Raw genomic sequence first — 18,797 nt, forward strand, 5'->3', positions numbered from 1 at the left:
TAGAGTTAATGAGTTTATTTTTATGACCAATGAGTATGGATTAGGTCCATTGGAAATGTCCAGGCAATAATAGGAAAAACTGCTTTAAAAAAAATAAAGTTTATTTATTTATTTAGAGAGAGAGAGAGTACATGCAAGCAGGGGAGGGACAGAGAGTAAGGGAGAGAGAGAATGCCAAGTAGGCTTTGCACTGTCAGTGCAGAGCTCGATGTGGGGCTCAATCCCACAAACCATGAGATCATGACCCGAGGCGAAATCAAGAGTCAGTTGCTTCCCTGACTGAGCCACCCAGGCACCCATGAGGAAAACTTCCTTTTAAACCCCAACTGTAAACTAACAGGTTGTTTTCTAGATATCAGGTAAGAAAGAGGGTGAGGTCCATGGAGAGAGGCAAGACTAGACTAGAATGGACATTTGTTTCTCAAAGAGATATAAGACAAATCTCTTTCTGGTCCTGCTTTCCCAGTGTATTTTTAAAAATTCCTTTAAAAATGAGGGACGCCTGGGTGGCTCAGTTGGTTGAGTGTCCGACTTCAGCTCAGGTCATGATCTCACCGCTGGTGAGTTTGAGCCCCGTATCAGGCTCTGTGCTGACAGCTCAGAGCCTGGAGCCTGCTTCATATTCTGGGTCTCCCTCTCTCTCTCTGCCCTCTCCCGCTCATGCTGTCTCTCTCTGTCTCTCAAAAATAAATAAACATTAAAAAAAATTCCTTTAAAAATGCTTTTGGAATATCTGATACATACAAAATTATGTAGTCAAATGAACACATATAGATGCATCACCTAGTTTAAGATTTTATAATCTTAATTTTGCTCTAATTAAGCAAAATACATTTTTCTCTTCTGAGATCTCATCCTCTCCCTGCCTCTCCCTGCCAAAGAACAATTATTCTGAATTTTGTGATTATTCTTTTGTTTTAAGAAAAAGATGTGTTGAAATCGCTCAAGAGTTGCGGCACCTGAATGGCTCAGTCGGTTAAGCGTCCAGCTTTCAGTTTCAGCTCAGGTCATGATCTCACAGTTTCGTGAGTTCAAGCCCCACATCGGGTTCTGTGCTGGCAGTGCAGAGCCTTCTTGGGATTCTCTCTTTCCATCTCTCTCTGCCTCTCCCCTACTTTCACTGTTCTGTTTCTCTCAAAATAAATAAACTTAATAAAAAAATAAGAAGAGATCTCCCAAGGGAGATTCATAACTCATACAAGTTTTTTATGATTTATTTATCCTTATGGTTTATGAATCTTGAATCTATTTCATTAGATGCATATATGTTTAGAATTGGTATATCTTTTAAGCAAATTCAATCCTTTCTAGCTATAATAATGCTTTTTATTCTAAAATCTATTATGGCAACTGCAGGTCTCTTTTGGTTAAGGATTTAAAATAAATTTATATTCCTTTCACCAATTTTTTCCACCCTCCACCATCCCCACCTTCCACCTCTGGCAAATATCATCTGTTCTCTGTATGTACAAGCTTGTTTTTTTAATTTTATATTTTTAAGTTTTAATTAAAATGTAGTTGACCTACAACATAACATTAGTTTCAGGTGTAGGGATTCAATAATTCTATACATTATAAAATGTTTACTATGGCAAGTATAGTTACCATCTGTCATCGTATAGTTATTACAATTTTATTGACTGTATTCCCAGTGCTGTACTTTGCATCCCCATGGCTTATTTTATAACTTGAAGTTTGTACCTCTTAATTTCTTTCCCTGATTTCATCCATCTTCCCACTTCCCTCACCTCTGGCAACTACCAATTTGTTCTATTTATGGGTATGTTTCTGTGCTTGTTTGGTTTTTTAGATTCCATATATACATAAAATCATGTGGTATTGGTCTTTCTCAGACTTACTTAATAGTGTCCAGATTCATCTGTATTGTTGCAATGGCAATATTTCATTCTTTTTTATCCATTTTTTTTAACAATTTCTTTATGCATTCATCCATTGATGGACACTTAGGCTGTTTCCTATCTTAGCTATTGTAAATAATGCAGCAATGAGCATGGAGATGCATATGTCTTTTTGAGTTAGTGCTTTCATCTTCTTCAGGTAAATACCCACATGTGGAATTGCTGAATCATATGATAGTTCTATTTTTAATTTTTTTTTTAAGAATCTCCATACTGTTTTCCATGGTGACTGAACCAATTTACATTTCCTCCCAACTTGTGCAGAAGGGTTCCTTTAGCTCTACATCTTTCCAACACTTATTTCTTCTCTTTTTGCTGATATGTGTGAAGTATTATCTTATTGTGGTTTTGATGTGCATTTCCCTGATGATTAGCGATGTTGAGTACCTTCCCATGTAGCTGTTGGCCATCTGTATACCTTCTTTGGGAAAATGTCTAGTCAGCTCTTCCAGCCATTTTTTTTTAATTTTTTTTTCAACGTTTATTTATTTTTGGGACAGAGAGAGACAGAGCATGAATGGGGGAGGGGCAGAGAGAGAGGGAGACACAGAATGGGAAACAGGCTCCAGGCTCTGAGCCATCAGCCCAGAGCCCGACGCGGGGCTCGAACTCACGGACCGCGAGATCGTGACCGGGCTGAAGTCTGACGCTTAACCGACTGCGCCACCCAGGCGCCCCCTCCAGCCATTTTTAAACAATTTTGTTGTTGTTGTTGATTTTGTTTTGTTTGTTTTTGGTTTTTTGGCTACTGAGTTTTGTGAGTCCTTTATATTAGCCCCCTTATCAGATATCTGATTTGCAAATATTTTCTCCCATTCAATAGGTTGCCTTTTCATTTTGTTGAGGGATTACTTTGCTGTGTAGAATCTTTTTAGATTATGTAGGTTCACTTATTTATTTTTGCTTTTATTGCTTTTGATTTTTACATCCTGTTAACAAAAATCATTGCTAAGACCTGTGTCAAGGAGCTTACTGCCTTTGTTTTCTTCTGGAATTTTATGGTTTCAGGTCTTATATTCAAGTCTTTAGATTCATTTTGAGTAAATTTTTGTATATAGGTGTAAGAAAGTAGTCCAGTTTTTCCAACACAATTTGTTGAAGAGACTGTCCTTTCCCATCGTATATCTTGGCTCCTTTGTCATAAATTAACTGACCATATACGAGTGGGCTTATTTTGGGGCTCTCTATTCTGTTCCACTGATCTATGTGTCTGTTTTTATGCCAATACCATACTTTTAAAATTACTATAGCTCTGTAATATAGCTTGAAACCAGGGTACATTATGCCTCCAGTTTTGTTCTCTTTTCTCAAGACTGCTTTGACTTTTTGGGTTTTGTGGGGATTTTTTTGTGGTTCCATACAAATTTTAGGATTTTTTGTTCTACTTCTTTTAAAAGTGTAATTGGAATTTTGATAGGGATTGCAACAAATCTGTAGATTACTTTGGGTATTATGCAGATCTCAACAATATTGATTCTCCTAATCCATGAGCACAGAATATCTTTCCATTTATTTGTATCTTCTCTAATCTATTTATTAATGTCTTGTAGTTTTCAATATATAGGTCTTTAACCTCCTTGGTTAAATTTATTCCTAGGTATTTTATTTTTCTGATGCAATTTAAAATTTTTTTTTCAACGTTTATTTATTTTTGGGACAGAGAGAGACAGAGCATGAACGGGGGAGGGGCAGAGAGAGAGGGAGACACAGAATGGGAAACAGGCTCCAGGCTCTGAGCCATCAGCCCAGAGCCCGACGCGGGGCTCGAACTCATGGACCGCAAGATCGTGAGATCGTGACCTGGCTGAAGTCGGACGCCCAACCGACTGCGCCACCCAGGCGCCCTTTCTGATGCAATTTTAAATGTGATTGTAAATGGATTTCCCAGACAGAAAATCAGTAAGGAAACATCAGCTTTAAACAACATGTTAGATCAGGTGGACTTAACAGATATAAACAGACTATTCCATCCAAAACAACACAATACACATTCTTCTCAAGTGCACATGGAACATTTTCAAGGATAGATCATATGTTAGACCACAAAAAAAATCTTAATAAATTTAAAAGAACTGAAATTATATCGATCATCTTCTCTGGCCACAGTGGTATGAAACTAGAAATTAATTACATGAGGAAAACTGGAAAATTCACAAATATGTGGAGATTAAACAACATGCTACTGAACAACCAATAGGTCCAAGAAGAAATCAAAAGGTGAATAAAAAGTACTTGAGACAAATGAAAATGGAGAAATAACATACCAAAATTTGTGGGATACAGCAAAAGCAGTTCTAAGAGGGAAGTTCATAAGGACACAGCTCATCTCAAGAAGCAAGAAAAGTCTCAAACAAACAACCTAACTTTAGAACTCAAGGAACTAGAAAAAGAATAAAAGAAGCCCAAAGTTAGAAGGGAAAAAAAAAAGATCAGAGCAGAAATAAATGTGATAGAAACTAAAAAGATAGAAGAGCAATGAAACTGAGAGTTGGATCTTTGAAAAGATAAGCAAAATGGACAAGTATTAGCTAGACTCACCAACAAAAAAAGAGAGGACTCAAATAAATAAAATCAGAAATGAAAGAGGAGAGGTTATCACTGATATCAAAGAAATACAAAGGATCATAGAAGACTACAGTAGATCCTTAAGCAACATGAAGGTTAGGGGTGCTTACCCCTGATGCAGTCAAAAAGCCATGGCTCCCCCAAAACTCAACTACTAAAATCCCAGAGTTGACCAGAAGCCTTACTAATACCATTAGCAGTTAATACTAAATATTAACATTTAGTATTTAGTATGCTATATATACTATGTACTATATTCTTATAATAAAGTAAGCTAGGGAAAATAATATTATGAAGAAAATTGTAAGGAGGGGAACCTGGGTGGTTCAGTGAAGCATCTGACTCTTGATTTTGGCTCCAGTCATGATCTCACGGTCTGTGGTTTCAAGCCATGCATCAGGCTCTGCACTGACAGCCTACTTGGGATTTTCTCTCTCGTTCTCTCTCTGCCCCTCCCCTGTACACATACTTTGTCTCTCTCCCTCAAAATAAATAAGTTAAAAAAAAAGAAAATCATAAGGAAAAGAAAATATGCTTATAGTACTGTATATATATATATATACATATATATATATATATATGTGTGTGTGTGTGTGTGTGTGTGTGTGTGTGTGTGTATATATATACACACACACATATAAAACCTGAGGGCACCTGGGTGGCTCAGTTGGTTGAGCATCTAGCTATTGATTTTGGATCAGGTCATGATCTCACTGTTAGTGACTTCGAGCCCTGCCTCAGGCTCCATGCTGACATTGTGGAGCCTGCTTGGGATTCTCTCCCCCTAACCCTCTGCCCCTCCCTCACTCATTCTCTCCCTCTCTCTCTCTCTCTCTCTCTCTCTCTCTCTCAAAACTAAAGATATTTTAAAAATTTTCATGTAAGTGTACCCATGCAGTACAAACCCATGGTGCTCAAGTGTCAACTATATTAAGAACAATTATATGCCAACAAATTCAACAACTTAGAAGAAATACATAAATTCCTAGAAATATACAACCCACCTAGATGGATACATGATGAAACAGAATATCTTAACAGACCAAACTAGTAAGAAAAATGAATCCGTATCAAAAATCTCCCAACAAACAAAAGGCCGGGACCAGATGGTTTCATGGGTAGATTCTACCAAAATTCAAAGAAGAATTAATACCATCTTTCTGAAGCTCCTTCAAAAAATGGAAGTGTAGGAAACATTTCTAAACTCATTTTACAAGGCCAGTATTATTCTGATGCCAAAATCAGACAAGGACACCACAAAAAAATTATAGGCCAATATCCCTGATGACATCAACTTAGGTGCACAAATCCTCAACAAAATATTAGCAAACTGAATTAAACACTTTAAAAATATCATATACCATGATCAAGTGGGATTTATTCCAGGGATGCAAAGATAGTTCAGCACCCACAAATCAATAAATGTGATGTGCCACATTAATGAAATTAATGAAAGAAAAGATAAAAATTGTTTGGATCATCTTAATAGATGCAGAAAAAGCACATGACAAAATTCAACATCCATTCCTGTGTAAACCAAGATTGTTTATTGAGCAATTATTATGTGCTAAGCAGCTAAACACTATATGTACATTATTTTAAAAAAATACTCAGAGTCTGGGGTGCCTGGATGGCTCAGTGGGTTAAGTGTCTGACTTCGGCTCATGTCATAATCTCATGGCTCATGAGTTCCAGCCCCATGTCAGGCTCTGTGCTGAGAGCCTGGAGACTGCTTCAGATTTGGTCTCTCTCTCTCTCTCTCTCTTCCTGCCTCTCCCCTGCCATGCTCTGTCTCTGTCTCTCAAAAATAAACACTAAAAAAATCTTAAAAAAATTCTCAGAGAGCAAAGGAACAAACCATAGGAGACTATTAAAGATAGAGAACAAACTGAGGTTTGATGGAGGGAGGTGGGTGGGGGATGGGCTAGAAGGGTGATGGATATTAAGGAGGGCATTTGTTATGATGAGCACTGGGTGTTGTATGTAATCGATGAATCACTGAATTCTACTCCTGAAACCAATATTGCACTGTATGTTAGTTAATTCATTAGAATTAAGTAAAAATTTGAAGAAAGAAATACTCAGAGTCCTATTGTGTAGTTGAAGACACAACAAATTAGAGAGACTATGTACTTGTAGAGGGTCACACAGTTAATATGCAATGAACCTGGGATTGTGCCTTTTCAATCTCCAAATTCATGCTTATAACCCCAGTTATATAGTCTCTCCTATGTAACTCTTAACTTGTTCTGGTAAGAATTGTTCCACTGATGTTCAAGGACACTTGCCCACAAATAGCCTGGCTTTTTCTCTGCTTAGTATGACACATCCACATTGTTGTTTGCCTTAGTAAATAGGCTATTAGTAGCAAATGGTTGGTTTCCCACGATGTGGAGAAAGTCAGTTGTCCAAGATAGTAGCAGAGGTCAGTTATATGTAACATTATACTTCTCAGTCTCACTAGACATTTCCCACTCAATGAATGGTTTCAAGCTGATTTGCCACACCATTAATTGCTGAGTTAGCACTACACCTAGGGAGTCAACGGGGAGCTGAAATTGGTTATTTCACCTGCACTTGTGATATATTGACAATCTTTCTCCCTCTTGCCACTGTCAAACTGTCACTACTGCCAAACTCTGATTTTTCTTGCTCCCTAAAACAAGTCAGTGAAATCAATACCAGACTTTATTGTCCTTCCCTTCTTGATGACAATAAAAGTGATTGAATCACATGCCCAGACTCTAGTGGTAGAGGGCAGAGTTTATTTTGAGCGCTAAGTGAAACACACAAAAAAGACTTTTAAACAAAAAGCTTTCTTGGGAGTTTTTGGATTAAGGGGTATCACTTCTTACATTCCTCCACATGTTTGACCCACCTCTTCACATGCAGCTGCACAGTAGGAGCAGATAAAGAATACCTACAGAGACGTAACAACTGTCTAGAAACCTATTGAGGATAACGAGGAGGACAGTAACAATAAACCAACACATATTGAGTGTTTCCTGTTTTCCAGGTATTGGTCTAAGAGCGTTATATTCATTGTCTCATTTAATCTTCACAATCTTGTAAGATGGAGATACTATTATTGTGCTAAGGTTACGAAAAAGGAACATTATTGGGTCTTACAATCATTAGGAAACTTTTCCAAAGTTCTTTAGTTAGAGGTTATGGAATTGGGATTAGAACTCAGGCTAACCACAGAACTGGGAGATTCAACTGCATTCTTATATGGATATGTGTGAAGTTCTTCGAGTGACAAAAATAAGAATTTTGCTATTTTTTGTGTCTGCTACCATAAAACTACATTGTCAATCCAAATAGTATTGTAGGGGAAATCACTTGAATAGAAACATCTCAAATATTCATATATTGACCTAAATATGTATTAGCAGACTAAAAGGAAACTGCCATAAGTGTTATATTGTTCCTTGGGAGAGACTTTAGTGCCTTTTTTGGTGTTCACACTGTACCTGTACTGCTTTTGAGGTGACTGAGTTTTTCATTAGATTTCAAACTTTATATACAGTAACCCTACACCCAAAGAGTGTAATTCAGAATACTTGACTCCAGAGGGTGATGCCTCATTATGGAGTACAGGCCAATTATTAGAGTGGGTGACAGTACCTGTGTTAAAAGTATTGTGTTCGAAGAGAAAAATAGATCACGCTTCTGTAACTATGCAGACCTAGCCTATGACCAGACAGAAAATTTAAAGGAATAAAATAAGTTGTCTGAAATATTTTTTATCAGCCTGAAAGGTATTCTTTTTATCTCCTTCTTAATAACTATGAGGCATGAAACCAAAGGTCAGTAAGGAAAAAGAGTAGAACATTTTGACAGCACTTTTTTTCAAGATAAAGAAGATAAAAGTTATAGAAATAATATATGCAAAATATAATTTTTCTCAGTTTAACACTTTAGGGGTAGGGGAGTAAAGAATAATTAAATTCACTGCAAGTAAAATGCTTTCTGGTAACTGATACTGGCCATAAATTGATAATGAAAAGAAAAGGACTACTTTGACATTTGGTGATTTTAAAAGGAGTGATACTTACCATAACCTATAATTCCAATCACACCCACCATGAAGACCCAGAAGAGTAATCCAGCTATGTATCTCAGGAGTATCACAAACATCCAACTAAGGAACATGGCGATAATCAGGCCACTAGAAGAAAGAGAAGACAATACATAAAGGAGGCCAAGTGTGCTAAACATAACATAATGTTAACAGCAAGACATCACTTTTTTTTTCTATTCAAAATCATTCTCTTTATTTTACCTAGCTATAGAAACATTTATAATATTAAAATGCATAAACAATAGTTCCTATTAAGACTTTTATATGAAACAGTAGGACCATCAGGAACTTCATACCTGAGTCAATCTTTGTGTACCGGGATAAGCTGAAGTCTGGCAGTAACCATTATTCAAGGAAAAGAACAATTCCTCCAATCCACAGTTTTGGCCTATCTACCACAGCTGCCCATGCCATATTTTTCCCTTCCACACATCTCACTAAGTCATAAAACATATCCGTGATAATTTGTGCTGTTCTGTCTACCTCTTGACTGATGGGAGGAAACCTTATGTAACAGAACTATCTAGAAGCAAGAGAGCAGTCTTAGGGCAGAAAAGAAAAATAACTGCCCTCACATAGTTCCTGAACCCATGATTTTGTAGTCATTATTATGGTGTAATTATCTAATAGTTTGTGATGTCTATCACCAGACATATATTTCAGGTCCCCAGTGATCTATGGGTCATTATATGGAGCCATGATAAGGCCTCTGTCTCTCCTGGGCCATGTGACTTTATCAAGCCATCAGCAGCATGACTATTTTTTTTCTGTTTCAATTTCTTCCTGGAGTTTGAGCTAGTAGAGATGCTTCTCCCCCATCCCACCCATATATCCAGGTTATAGTCATATTGAGTTCCTCTTGTTACTTTCATTAAACAGAACTCATAAGAGTAGAAATTTGGATGATGCTTCCATTAAGAAGATAACTCTGATGCCCTTTTTAAGTTTCCAAACATAGAAACACAGCTTGGTACATTTATTGAGTTCATTGTCTCTAAGTATTCTTTTTTTGTTTAAGATTTTTTTAAAATATGATATTGATTGTTAAATTGGTTTCCATACAACACCCAGTGCTCATCCCAACAGGTGCCCTCCTCACTCCTCACTGCCCATCACTCACTTTCCCCTGCCTCCCACCATCCATCAACCCTCAGTTTATTCTCAGTTTTTAAGAGTCTCTTCCGCTTTGGCTCTCTCCCTCTCTAACTTTTTTTTTTCCTTCTCCTCCCCCAGGGTCTTCTGTTAAGTTTCTCAGGATCCACATAAGAGTGAAAACATCTGGTATCTGTCTTTCTCTGTATGACTTATTACACTTAGCATAACACTCTCCAGTTCCATCCATGTTGCTACAAAAGGCCATATTTCATTCTTTCTCATTGCCACGTAGTATTCCATTATGTATATAAACCACAATTTCTTTATCCATTCATCAGTTGATGGACATTTAGGCTTTTCCATAATGTGGCTATTGTTGAAAGTGCTGCTATAAACATTGGGATACAAGTGCCCCTATGCATTAGCACTCCTGTATCCCTTGGGTAAATTCCTCGCAGTGCTATTGCTGGGTCATAGGGTAGATCTATTTTGAATTTTTTGAGGAACCTCCACACTGTTTTCCAGAGTGGCTGCACCAGTTTTCATTCCCACCAACAGTGCAAGAGGGTTCCTGTTTCTCCACATCCTCTCCAGCATCTATAGTCCCCTGATTAGTTCATTTTAGCCACTCTCATTGGCATGAGGTGTTATCTCAGTGTGCTTTTGATTTGTATTTCCCTGATAAGGAGTGACATTGAGCATCTTTTCATGTGCCTGTTGGCCATCTGGATGTCTTCTTTAGAGAAGTGTCTATTCATGTCTTCTGCCCATTTCTTCACTGGATTATTTGTTTTTCAGGTATGGAGTTTGGTGACTTCTTTATAGATTTTGGATACTAGCCCTTTGTCTGATATGTCATTTGCAAATAACTTCCCATTCCGTTGGTTGCCTTTTAGTTTTGTTGATTGTTTCCTTTGCAGCGCAGAAGCTTTTTATCTTCATGAGGTCTCAATAGTTCATCTTTGCTTTTAATTCCCTTGCTTTTGGAAATGTGTCAAGTAGGAAACTGCTGCGGCTTAGGTCAGAGAGGATTTTTCCTGCTTTCTTCTCTAGGGTTTTGATGGTTTCCTGTCTCACATTCAGGTCCTTTATCCATTTTGAGTTTACTTTTGTGAATGGTGTAAGAAAGTGGTCTAGTTTCATTCTTCTGTATTTTGCTGCCCAGTTTTCCCAGCACCATTTGTTAAAGAGACTGTCTTTTTTCCATTGGATATTATTTCCTGCTTTGTCAAAGATTAATTGGCCATAATTTTGTGGGTCCAGTTCTGGAGTCTCTTTTCTATTCCATTGGTCTATGTGTCTGTTTTTGTGCCAATACCATGCTGTCTTGATGATGACAGCTTTGTAGTAGAGGCTAAAGTCTGGGATTGTGATGCCTCCTACTTTGGTCCTCTTCTTCAAAATTACTTTGGCTATTCGGGGTCTTTTGTGGTTCCACACAAATTTTAGGATTGCTTGCTCTAGCTTCGAGAAGAATGCTGGTGTAATTTTGATTGGGATTGCATTGAATGTGTAGATGGCTTTGGGTAGTATTGACATTTTAACAATATTTATTCTTCGAATCCATGAGCACAGAATGTTTTTCCATTTCTTTGTCTCTTCTTCAATTTCCTTCATAAGCTTTCTATAGTTTTCAGCATACAGGTCGTTTACATCTTTGGTTTGGTTTATTCCTAGGTATTTTATGATTCTTGGTGCATTTGTGAATGGGATCCATTTCTTTGTCTTTTTGTTGCTTCATTATTAGCATATAAGAATGCAACTGATTTCTGTAGATTAATTTTGTGTCCTGCAACTTTGCTGAATTCATGTATCAGTTCTAGCAGACTTTTGGTGGAGTCTATTGGGTTTTCCATGTATAGTATCATGTAATCTGCAAAAAGTGAAAGCTTGACTTCATCTTTGCCAGTGTTGATGCCTCTGATTTCCTTTCGTTGTCTGATTGCTGATGCTAGCACTTCCAACATTATGTTAAACAACTGCAGTGAGAGTGGACATCCCTGTCGTGGTCCTGATCTCAGGAGAAAAGCTCAATTTTTTCCCCATTGAGGATGATATTAGCTGTGGGCTTTTCATAAATGGCTTTTATGATGTTTAAGTATGTTCCTTCCATCCAGACTTTCTCGAGGGTTTTTATTAAGAAAGGTTGCTGAATTTTGTCAAATGTTTTTTCTGCACCAATTGACAGGATCATATGGTTCTTATCTTTTCCTTCATTAATGTGATGTATCATATTGATTGATTTGTGAATATTAAACCAGCCCTGCAGCCCAGGAATGAATCCCACTTGATCATGGTGAATAATTCATTTTATATGCTGTTGAATTCGATTTACTAATATCTTGTTGAGAATTTTTGCATCCCTATTCATCAGGGATATTGTCTTGTAGTTCTCTTTTTTTGCTGGGTCTCTGTCTGGTTTGGGAATCAAAGTAATGCTGGCTTCATAGAATGAGTCTGTAAGTTTTCCTTCCCTTTCTATTTTGTGGAACAGCTTGAGAAGGATAAGTATTATCTCTGCTTTAAATGTTTGGTAGAATTCCCCAGGGAAGCCATCTGGTCTTGGACTCTTATTTGTTGGGAGGGTTTTTTTTGAATGTTTTTATTTATTTTTGAGACACAGAGCATGAGACAGAGCATGAGTAGGGGAGGGGAAGAGAGAGAGAGGGAGACACAGAATCCGAAACAGGCTCCAGGCTCCGAGCTGTCAGCACAGAGCCTGACGCAGGGCTCGAACTCATGGACTGTGAGATCATGACCTGAGCTGAAGTCGGACGCTTAACCAACTGAGCCACCCAGGCGCCCCTGTTAGGAGGTTTTTTGATAACTGATTCAGTTTCTTCGCTCTTATGGGTCTGTTCAAATTTTCTATTTCTTCCTGTTTGAGATTTGGAAGTGTGTGGGTGCTTAGGAATTTGTCCATTTCTTCCAGGTTGTCCAGTTGTTGGCATATAATTTTTCATAGTATTCCCTGATAATTGTTTGTATTTCTGAGGGATTGGTTGTAATAATTCCATTTTCATTCATGATTTTATCTATTTCGGTCCTCTCCCTTTTCTTTTTAAGAAGCCTGGCTAGAGATTTATCAATTTTGTTTATTTTTTCAAAAAAACAACTCTTGGTTTCATTGATCTGCTCTACTGTTTTTTTTAGATTCTATATTGTTGTTTTCTGCTGTGATCTTTATTATTTCTCTTCTGCTGGGTTGAGAGTGTCTTTGCTGTTCTGCTTCTATTTCCTTTAGGTATGCTATTAGGTTTCATATTTGGGATTTTTATTGTTTCTTGAGATAGGCCTGGATTGCAATGTATTTTCCTCTCAGGACTGCCTTTGCTGCATCCCAAAGCATTTGGATTGTTCTATTTTCATTTTCATTTGTTTGTGTATTTTTTTTAATTTTTCTATAATTGCCTGGTTGACCCATTCATTCTTTAGTAGGGTGTTCTTTAATTTCCATGCTTTTGGAGGTTTTCCAGGCTTTTTCCTGTCGTTGATTTCAAGTTTCAAGAAAGTATATTCTGTTGCTTTGGGATGCAGAATTCAAAATATATCTGTCAAGTCCATCTGATCCAGTGTATCATTCAGGGCCCTTATTTCTTTATTGATCCTGTGTCTAGATGATCTACCCATTTTCAGTGGAGTATTAAAGTCCCCTGCAATTATCACATTCTTATCAATAAGGTTGCTTATGTTTGTGATTGTTTTATATATTTGGGGGCTCCCATATTTGGCGCATAGACGTTTATAATTATTAGCTCTTCCTGATGGATAGACCCTGTAATTATTATATCATGCCCTTCTTCATCTCTTGTTACAATCTTTCATGTAAAGTCTAGTTTGTCTGATATAAGTATGGTTACTCCAGGTTTCTTTTGACTTCCAGTAGCATGATAGATAGTTCTCCATCCCCTCACTTTCAATCTCAAGGTGTCCTCAGGTCCAAAATGAGTCTCTTGTAGACAACAAATAGATGGGTCTTGTTTTTTTTTTATCCATTCTGATACCCTATGTCTTTTGGTTGGAGCATTTAGTCCATTTACATTCAGTGTTATTATGGAAAGATATGGGTTTAGAGTCATTGTGATGTCTCTAGGTTTCATGCTTGTAGTGATGTCTCTGCTACTTTGTGGTCCTTGCAACATTTGACTCACAGAGTTCCCCTTAGGATCTCTTGTAGGGCTAGTTTAGTGGTGATGAATTCCTTCAGTTTTTGTTTGTCTGGGAAAACTTTATCTCACTTTCTATTCTGAATGACAGACTTGCTGGATAAAGGACTCTTGGCTGCATATTTTTTTTGTTCATCACATTGAAGATTTCCTGCCATTCCTTTCTGGCCTGCCAAGTTTCAGTATATAGGTCTGCCACTACTCTTATGGGTCTACCTTTATAATTTAGAGCCTGTTTATCTCTAGCTGCTTCACAATTTTCCCTTTATCCTTGTAATTTGCCAGTTTCACTATGATATGTCATGCAGAAGATGGATTCAAGTTACATCTGAAGGGAGTTCTCTGTGCCTCTTGCATTTCAATGTGTTTTTCCTTCCCCAGATAACGGAAGTTCTCAGCTATGATTTGTTCAAGTACACCTTCAGCCCCTTTCTCTCTTTCTTCTTCTTCTGGAATTCCTATGATACGGATATTGTTCTGTTTGATTGCATCACTTAGTTCTCTAATTCTCCCCTCATACACCTGGATTTTTTTTTATCTTTTTTCAGCTTCCTCTTTTTCCATAATTTTATCTTCTAATTCACCTATTCTTTCCTCTGCCTCTTCCATCCGTGCTCTAGCTGCCTCCATTTTATTTTGCACCTCACTTATATCATTTTTTTTAATTCTTCATGACTATTTTTTAGTCCCTTGATCTCTGTAGCAGTAGATTCTCTGCTGTCCTCTATGCTTTTTTCAAGCCCAGTGATTAGTTTTATGACTATTATTCTAAATTCTTGTTCCATCATATTGCTTAAATCAGTTTTGATCAATTCGTTAGCTGTCGCTACTTTCTGGAGTTTCTTTTGAGGAGAATTCTTCCGTTTCATCATTTTGGGTAGTGCCTGGGGTGGCTCCAAACTGCAGGGCACTTCCCCTGTGCTCTCCGGAGAAACTTGTGTTGGTGGGAGGGGCCGCAGTCAGACCCGATGTCTGCCCCCTGGCCCACTGGTGGGGCCACAGTCAGACTGGTGTGTACTTTATCTTCTCCTCTCCCAGGGGCAGGACTCACTGTGTAGTGGTTTGGCCCCTGTCTGGGCTAATTGCATACTGCCAGGCTTATGGTGCTGCTTCGATGGGATCTGATGTATTAGCTAGGGTGGATCTGCAAGGTGCACAGGGGCGGGAGGGGCAGGCTTAGCTCGCTTTGCCATTGATGGTCCCCTCTGGGAGGGATCCTGCAGCACTGGAGGGAAGTAGACCCATGGGAGGCATGGATCCACAGAAGCACAGCATTGGGCATTTGCGTGGTACAAGCAAGTTTGGTGATGGGAACTGCTTCCCTTTGGAATTTTGGCTGGGGTGTAGGAGAGGCAGATGGTGCTTGCCAGCACCTTTGTTCCCCCGCTGAGCTGAGCTCTGTCTTCCAGGGCTCAACAACTCTCCCTCCCAGTGTCCTCTCACCCTCCCTGCTCTCGGAGAGCAGAGCTGTTGACTTTTAACATTCCAGATGTTAAGTCCCACTGGCTGTCAGAACTCACACAGTCCAACCCCTCCCTTTTTGCAAGCCAGACTTGGGAGCTCTGCCTTGCAGGGAGAGTTGCTCCTCCACTGTCCCGGCTCCCTCCCGCCAGTCCGTGTGGTGCACACTGCCTCTCCATCCTTCCTACCCTCTTCCATGGGCCTCTTGTCTATGCTTGGGTCCAGAGAGTCCGTTCTTCTAGTCTTCTGGTGGTTTTCTGGGTTATTTAGGCAGATGTGGGTGGAATCTAAGTGATCAGCAGGATGAGGTGAGGCCAGCATCCTCATATGCCACCATCTTCCAAGTATTATCTTTTAAAAAATCTTAATTGTTGTCACTGGATAGATGACAGCATTGTATCAAAGTAACTTCTCAGGTCATATTCTTGCATATTCTTTCTATATACAAGCCATGCCCTTTTAAAATCACAGATACTTGGGGCACCTTGGTGGCTCAGTCGGTTAAGTGTCCAACTTTGGCTCAGGTCATGATCTCATGGTCCATGAATTCAAGCCCCACATTGGGCTCTGTGCCTTGAGCCTGCTTCAGATTCTGTGTCTCTGTCTCTCTGACCCTCCCCTACTCGTGCTCTGTCTCTCAAAAATAAATATCAAAAAAAATTTTAAATAATAGATACTTTAATGCTTAAATATTCAATATGTTTGAAGGATTATTCTATGACCTAGTCCAAGCAAATATTCAAAAAGATCAGGGAGAAAAATGAAATATAACTGTCTATTCTGTTTTTAATTCCTTCATAAAATTCTAACTGCATAAACTAAGGGCCAGCACATTAGTCTTTGGCTTTATATTTATGAGATAGATGGAGAGCAAAAGAGTTGGAAATAAAGGGAGTATTTAGGTTCTAGTGGTGTGAGTGGTGTCTACATAGGGTTTCACTGTGTGTTGGGAATGAGGTGAACAGGAAGGTCTGCCATAATGCATACTTTTTTTCAGATAGTAATTGAAAAGCCCAAAATAAAGAAGAAATGTGTAACTTATCTAGTAATATTTGAGTCTGACAATAGAGGAACCAGTTTAACTCCTGTCAAGTATATACTCTCTGCTATGGAGAGATATTCTGAAATACTGATAAACACTGATGCCAATTATTGTGTTTAAGACAAAGCATTGAAGTGAGTAAACTCTCAAAAAACTATCTAGTTTTACAGCTCTACAAACTAGTCACTAGTATTTTACACACATTACAATTTTGACTTCAGTAAGCACCATATTGTTAAATCTCTCTCTCTTATTTTCCTAGTGGTTATATAACTGTTCCTTGAACCCACATTTTTTATGCATCTTCTATGTTCCAAGAACTGCCTGAGGAGTTAGAAAAATGGAGGTGAGTTAGAGTTACCACTGTAAAGAGTTCAGAGTTTATCAGAGAAAAAGAACCAGGTAAATAACATACAAAATTCTAGGTGCTATATAGATGATAGCTGTGTGTGTGTGTGTGTGTGTGTGTGTGTGTGTGTGTGTATAGGTATGCACATGTGTGCAACACACACACAGTGGATAGGTGGGTAGGAGGAACACAGAAGGAAAAGAAATTAACTATATCTGAAGAAGTCAAGAAAGACTTCATAAATTACACAAAAGCTCATTTTAAAGGAGATGGAGTTGCCCAGGACACAAAAGTTGAGAAATGCACATGCTATTTGACGTGTTGAGAATATAGGGTTAACCAAGCAACATGGGTGGAAATGAATCTGGAAAACTAGTTGGACCAGGTTGTAAAGGGCCTTATAATTATCTAAAGAAGTTTTCTGGTTTTTTTTCTTTAATTTTGTTAATGTTTATTTATTTTTGAGATAGAGACAGAGGGCGAGCAGAGGACAGCAGAGAGAGAGGGAAACACAGAATCTGAAGCAGGCTCCAGGTTATGAGCTGTCAACACAGAGGCCAATGTGGGGCTTGAAACTACAAACTGGGAGATCATGACCTGAGCTCAAGTCAGACGCTTAACCGACTGAACCAACCAGGCACCCTTCTCTTTGTTTTTTGATCACTAGGGAACTATATATGCTTTTAAGTCATAAGAGCCAGATAGTAACAACAGCCTTAGATATACCAAACACATGTACCTGCTTCAGTAGAGTAACTGCATTTCCCCTTACCTTTCAGGAATGCAAATCATATGTCTGCAAATTTTTAATCTCCTCCTCCCTTCATACATTTTTTTCAGTTATGCATAACTACAGTGACCTTTGATAATGGTAGTAACAAACATTTCATGGAAAGGATGTGTTTAAAAATAAAAATGATCCTTTGGAGGGCAATGGAAAGATAAATGAGAAAATAGAACCAGAGAAATAAGACTACATCCACTGTAGCATATGATAGGAAGCAAATGTACTACAGATGTCGTTCCTGCATGACTTGAAGTATATTATATGTATGTTTATACTTTTATTCGTAATTTAATGAACAGAGTTCAAATTTATATTCTTATAACCTTTGTAACACTGGGTATATTTCCAGATATCTTTGCCCCATCTTCATCCTATGTGAAAAAGAAAATGGCAGGAACTAAGATTTGAGTCAACCTTTTAGTCACAAATATGGATGGGGAATTTGAAGAAAGAGTTCTACAAGGACAAAACCAGACTGGGGCTGGAGAAGAAACCAATGTTTTCACTTACAGGAGAATCCAATACCAAGTTGTTGCATAGTCTTCAAATATTTTCATTCCAATTGTCCTTGCATCAAGTATTTTATTGACACGGCTGAATTCAAAGAAGGAAAAGATCAATTATTTTTTGATCACCACTAAACAGAAATGTTCATGTTATGATAAAAAGGGTTTTACAAGCTGCTGTTCAAAACATTTTTATAAATCATTTATCAAAAGTCACTCTTTCCCCAGCCACAACAATATGTGAGATGTCATTTTGGTAGACTACAAAGGTGGCTATAGCTACACACACAGAGAATGTGACATTCAAGAATGGTGAACAGATCCTTTTCAATGTATATGACATGTCCTCAATATTGCAGAAACCTCACTATATATAAGAAATGAATTTAAATAAGATTAGCCTTTAACTTACAAAATCCATAGAGTCAAGAATAAACATCAGCCTTAATTCCCTTTTCTAATCCTCTGACAGCTGTGCAGCAGGAAGGCACCATGGGGCACATCCAGAAAAGTCCACAAATCATTAGTGTCTGGTTTCATCAGTTATCAAAGAGGACGCACTTAATTACAACCTGTTGCCCCTTTGCCCATGTGCCCCAGTTACAACACCCCTCCTTCCCCTAAGGTAACCACAATCCTGACTTTTATGATAATAATTCCCTAGTTTTCATTTTAGTCTTAACACTTATATAGGCATCACAGCATAATTTAATTTAGTTGTGCTTATTTTTAAATTTTTCTATCAATGGAACTGTACTTGTACTATTATTTTGTGGTTTCTTTCACAAAGCTTTATATTTGTGAAATCCATCCATGTTGCTAT

The 18,797-nt window shown here is 38.1% G+C and overlaps 1 protein-coding gene across 2 annotated transcripts in view; it reads right to left on the reverse strand.

Annotated features, from left to right (window-relative positions):
- Positions 1-18,797, reverse strand: part of SLC44A5 (solute carrier family 44 member 5) — a 344,384-nt gene that overhangs the window by 25,487 nt on the left and 300,100 nt on the right. For both annotated transcript variants that reach the window (XM_043575297.1, XM_043575298.1), the window contains exons 10-11: positions 17,979-18,062; positions 8,543-8,655 (exon numbers count right to left, since the gene is read on the reverse strand). In XM_043575297.1, the coding sequence (XP_043431232.1) occupies positions 8,543-8,655; positions 17,979-18,062 (197 nt within the window). The remainder of the gene's footprint in view (positions 1-8,542; positions 8,656-17,978; positions 18,063-18,797) is intronic.

The sequence above is a fragment of the Prionailurus bengalensis genome, chromosome C1 (assembly GCF_016509475.1).
Source record: "Prionailurus bengalensis isolate Pbe53 chromosome C1, Fcat_Pben_1.1_paternal_pri, whole genome shotgun sequence".
NCBI classification, from domain to species: domain Eukaryota; kingdom Metazoa; phylum Chordata; class Mammalia; order Carnivora; family Felidae; genus Prionailurus; species Prionailurus bengalensis.